Below are 4,548 nucleotides of genomic sequence, written 5' to 3' on the forward strand. Positions count from 1 at the left end.
ATGGTATACAGCTTTTTATCGCTTTCATATTAATGAATCCGGATGCAGATATGTGGTCCATGATTGATGCACATTTGTTCATCATAATAAACGTCCAATTGGTAAACCTTGAAGAACAGCATGATTTTGTTGACTTTCAACACCTAATTTCAATGTGTTATGACTTTAAACCAGAAGTTCAGCTTATGACTTCCTAGCTCCATGTATTTGCTAAGAAAAAAAAAAGAAAAAAAAAAAAGAAGCAGGAACTTTTTCACGTGAACTGTGAGAAACCAATAGCAGTCGTCTATTACAAGTCCCTCCATTTCCAGATGCCTACTGGCTAGTGATGATGCAATCAATATTCCATGAAATAAATAAAATATTGGAGAGATCCTATCTTATAAAGAGAAAGACATTTTATACTAATTTCCATAGGCGAATCAACTTGCATCAGCAAGATATTCTGTAACAGACGCAATCTCAATGAATAAACAAATAGAAGATTAGAACAATAGCAGTGAATTGTTTATAAGTAATAGACCAAGCTGTCAGCATCCACAGGAAGCTGTAGGGGCCTCAAAGTCTACGCCAATCAAATAACTTCTTGAAGATGAACCATACCGAATTCTTGACTTTTTGGCAAGAATTTCCCCATCTTTTTCATGTCGAGGAAAATTACCAATGCATTGAGCATTTGTCGAGATATTTTCTTTTCTCAGCTGGGTTTCACATTGGGTCTCTCTCTTGTTGGGTGTTATTTCTTGTTTAGTATTAAATATGCTTATCAGGATACGCAAAGAATCTCAAACCCAAAAGAGAAACAATGTCAAGGTAATAGGATTTATTGCTCGTTAAACATAATTACAACTAAGTGCTTAAACATAATTTAGAAGCTAAAGTGACATGATAACTCAGTAATTCCAGAAACAAAGGGGCTGATCTTCCACTGGGAAACCAAAATTCCAATAATTTGCAAGCGGGACATCGTTACATCCATCTTCAACTTTTAGAAAGCATGCTTGGGGCAGGAGGATCTTGCTGTGATTGTCTTCTTCGTCTTGTGAGAAATCTGACTGCTCTGGTTCAAAGGCATGAGAAGAGTCCGTAGGCTCCAACAATGAAGAGTGGTTCCCATCAGTGTAATGTGGGCTATCCCGATCCGAGTCAAAAACATCACTTTTCACTGAACTTGCATCTTCCTGTTTACACACCCTTTCAGAAACTGCATTGAGACTTGGCTCTTGGCGCTCTGCATTTGATGACTTGCAGGCATCAAGTGGTTCCTCATTTTCCTTCCCTTTCTCTCTATCAAGCAATTTGTCCCTCAGGGAATTAACCTGTAGCATATGAAACAGTGAACCTGTCAACCAGGATAAAGGGTATAGTTTTAATCCTAACCAGTAATTGTTGAGCAAGCGTCTAGGATTTACCTCATTTTCTAAGCTTTCTTTCTCCTTGAGGAGATTGTCATAGTCAACCCTGAGCCTATCATAACTGGTTTTCAACGAGTCATAGTCCTTTTCCAGTTGTTTGGTTTTAAAACGAGCCCGCCGGTTTTGAAACCATATGGCAACTTGCCGAGGCTGCAAACCAAGTTCCTTTGCGAGTTGGATCTTCCTCTCTGGTTCAAGCTTGTTTTCCACTTCAAAATTTCTCTCAAGAAGCTGAACTTGATTGGCTGTAAGCCGCCTTTTCTTTCCGGGTCGATGAAAGCACCCATCACAATCCTCCTCATCACCATTTTCATCGCTACCTAGCGGTTGGAAAAATGGGCTAGCAGTGTTGTCTCCTCCACCAACCTTCTCAAAATTAACCATGGATTTTGAAGCTGAATTGAAGACACCCAAAATTAGATGGTTATAAGCGTTTCAAATTCCTTAAATTTCTTTCTTGTCTTGGTTACTCCATATGCAAAATTCATGGATGGGTACGCTGCGTACGCAAAAGGAATGGATTTGGGGGTGGTTTTTATCTCAATTGCTTGGAAACATTTTATTTTATTTTATTTTTTTAAAAGAAAAAAAATGATGAAATAACTTTATGCAACTAATCCCCACTTTGTTTCCTTCTCTAACATGAAACAAATCTAATGAATTTAATAACCAAAAGCATCTGCTACCAGGCATAATCCCAAAAAAATCAACAATCAAGGCAGATAAACCACAGTGAGAACACATTAAAACACACACGCAACAGACACAGCGGCTTAACGTCACACACTATGAAAGCTTCAAGCTTTACATCTCAATATGTTGGCATAACAGGGGTTACTCTGTTTCGCAACCAAAATAATCAATAAATATTCGAATTTCACCAATAAAGCCACGTAACAGAGATAAAAGGCATAATAAAAAATACACCAATGAAAAATAGGAAACAATCAAGATCAACAAACACGAACTCCCAGCATTAAAACTGAAGCAACAGCTCATCTCCAGTATCAAGCAAGAAATACCTATTGGTAAATATTACAAGAGAGGCTTATTATTATAAAAAAGAAGATGAAAAAACAAAAAGATAACGCAAGAACCCCAATACAAAGAAGGCACGGAACGGGCTGAATAATATCTCCCAAAGCCCAAAGTCAAATGAAAAAATTGCACCACAGGTTTGGAAAATTACCGTGCAAAGAGGGTTCAGAGCTGGGAATCCAGAGAGGCTCAAGGACCTCAGAAGAACAAGGAAGCCTTTCGCTTTGAAGTAAGACGTTCATGTTTGAAGCACCCACATAGACTTTACCACCCGCCATAGCTTCTTTATTTCAGTTCTGTATTTGAATTCCCAGGGGAATGTAAACGGTAGTATTCGAGAAAGCCAAAGCAACGAACACAGACTTTTCCTTCAGAGATTGTAACTCTAAAGCATCTGGCGGAAGAAGATGATGGTGAGGATCACTGTAATGTGGGAATTTCGAGAGTGGGGAGAGTTCAAACCCACCACTCAGCAGAAGAAGAAGACACAGCGTTGGTACATTCAGTACGTCAGAAAAATTTTTTCTCACCAGAGACAGAAGATAGACAGCGTTGTGCGTTAGGCAGAGTATTCTGTTTGGATGGGAGAGCTTCAAAGTTGAGGACTTTGATGGAGAGAGAGACACAGAGATTCTTCTCTGGGTTGGAGAGCTTGATGGGGTTAATAAGGAGCTAGGTGAAAGGACCGGAGGTTTTCTTTTCTTGTGGAAGAGTGAACAGGATGAACGTGAAATTACCTTAATGCCCTACTAAGGATAAAAGAAATCGTAAATAAATAAATAATTATTGGCAATGTCTTTTTCTCATATTATTTGGGCCATATAAGCACCGAGGTCTCGAAGAGAGGGGATTTTTCTGGAAACAGGAGTATCCTTATCATGCTAAAAAAAAATCTGGGTTCAAGTCCAAATTATCGAAAAATGCTATACATACTCACACTTGCATATTTTAAAATATACCTGCCTCCAATCGTTTCAAGTTAATGGTTCAGATTTAATTTAAATCTGAACCAGTAAAGAAATTTCAACACATATTTTTTATTTTTAGGCAAAAAAAAAATTAGTTATAATGAGTGTCCGACCACCCCAATTAAAGTGGTCACATTCCATTGAAATATGATCTTTTATCACTCTAAGACATAACTTTTGGCCACATTACTCATATGGCAAAATGGTCCCTATCTAACTTTAGAGGTTTTTTTTTTTTTTTTTTTTTCTTAAAAAAAAAGGAGTAAAAAATAAAAGTAAAAGTTGACACGTGGATAAAGACGATCAAGTATTATGTTTTGAGATTACAATGTATCATATCAGACCCCGCCTCTCTTGTTTTGCCCAGAAAAAAAAAAAAAAAAAAAAAAACTAGGGCTATTCCATATTATTTTCATTATATATCTCAGAAATGGCTATTTATTTCAAATTTGTTTTAAAGAGAAATGGCTATTTCTCAAGATGAAAAATGATCGGAATAATAGAAAAAACCAAACGAGATTAATGGTCGTTATTTCATTCTTGACTCCTTCATGTCTACACGAAACCTATGAGAAGAAGCTAAAGTGAAATATATTTATTACCGCGTCATAATTCTTGACTTATTCATGTCTCCTTCGTTTTCTTCTTTCCTTTTAATGGGGCTATTACCCTGAAATTGGTTTTTCTAGAGGAGTCGACCTAGATCCCTGTTTCACTATGCTTCATGTTCCATGATACAATTACAACATTAAAGGGGCAGAACAAGAATTTTAGCACCGCAGAAAAGTAAATAAAAATTAAAAAATTGGGGGAAAATATGCTTGTTTTAGAATCTACCACAAAAAAATAAAAAAAAAAAGGTCATAAGCTAGTTCCGCCCCGGACAACATATATATAAAGAAATTATTTTCTTTATCTTATATGTTAGGACACAAACCTAAGATGTAAAATGTAAGATGCTTCCTGTGATTGGTATGATCTTCGTTAGTTTTAGACAAGTTTTATTCCAAAATAGAATTGAAGATTTTCTTCCGTCAAGTCTATTAAACTGATGATATGTGTTCAAAATCTAAATGAAAATAACATGCTTTACAAAAAATGCATATGAAAATTACATTCATTTTAAA

The 4,548-nt window shown here is 36.3% G+C and overlaps 1 protein-coding gene across 1 annotated transcript; it reads right to left on the reverse strand.

The window, feature by feature from the left end:
* Positions 1-801: 801 nt before the first annotated feature.
* On the reverse strand, positions 802-3,136 carry LOC133867903 (homeobox-leucine zipper protein HAT5-like). Its single transcript, XM_062304676.1, has 3 exons — positions 2,605-3,136; positions 1,413-1,810; positions 802-1,319 (listed from the first exon to the last, which is right to left on the reverse strand). The coding sequence occupies exons 1-3, from the start codon at positions 2,729-2,731 to the stop codon at positions 894-896; spliced, it is 951 nt and encodes a 316-aa protein (XP_062160660.1). The 5' UTR covers positions 2,732-3,136; the 3' UTR covers positions 802-893.
* Between the last annotated feature and the right edge of the window lie 1,412 nt (positions 3,137-4,548).

Source organism: Alnus glutinosa, chromosome 1 (genome assembly GCF_958979055.1).
Source record: "Alnus glutinosa chromosome 1, dhAlnGlut1.1, whole genome shotgun sequence".
In the NCBI taxonomy this organism is placed as follows: domain Eukaryota; kingdom Viridiplantae; phylum Streptophyta; class Magnoliopsida; order Fagales; family Betulaceae; genus Alnus; species Alnus glutinosa.

Bases quoted from the DNA above. Each gene is read 5' to 3' on its own strand.
- LOC133867903 (XM_062304676.1), bottom strand. From the start codon at position 2,731: ATGGCGGGTGGTAAAGTCTATGTGGGTGCTTCAAACATGAACGTCTTA. The intron at 1,811-2,604 runs GTAATTTTCCAA...TCTTCAATTCAG, and splicing joins CTCTGAACCCTCTTTGCACG to CTTCAAAATCCATGGTTAAT. The intron at 1,320-1,412 runs GTAAATCCTAGA...CATATGCTACAG, and splicing joins AAGAAAGCTTAGAAAATGAG to GTTAATTCCCTGAGGGACAA.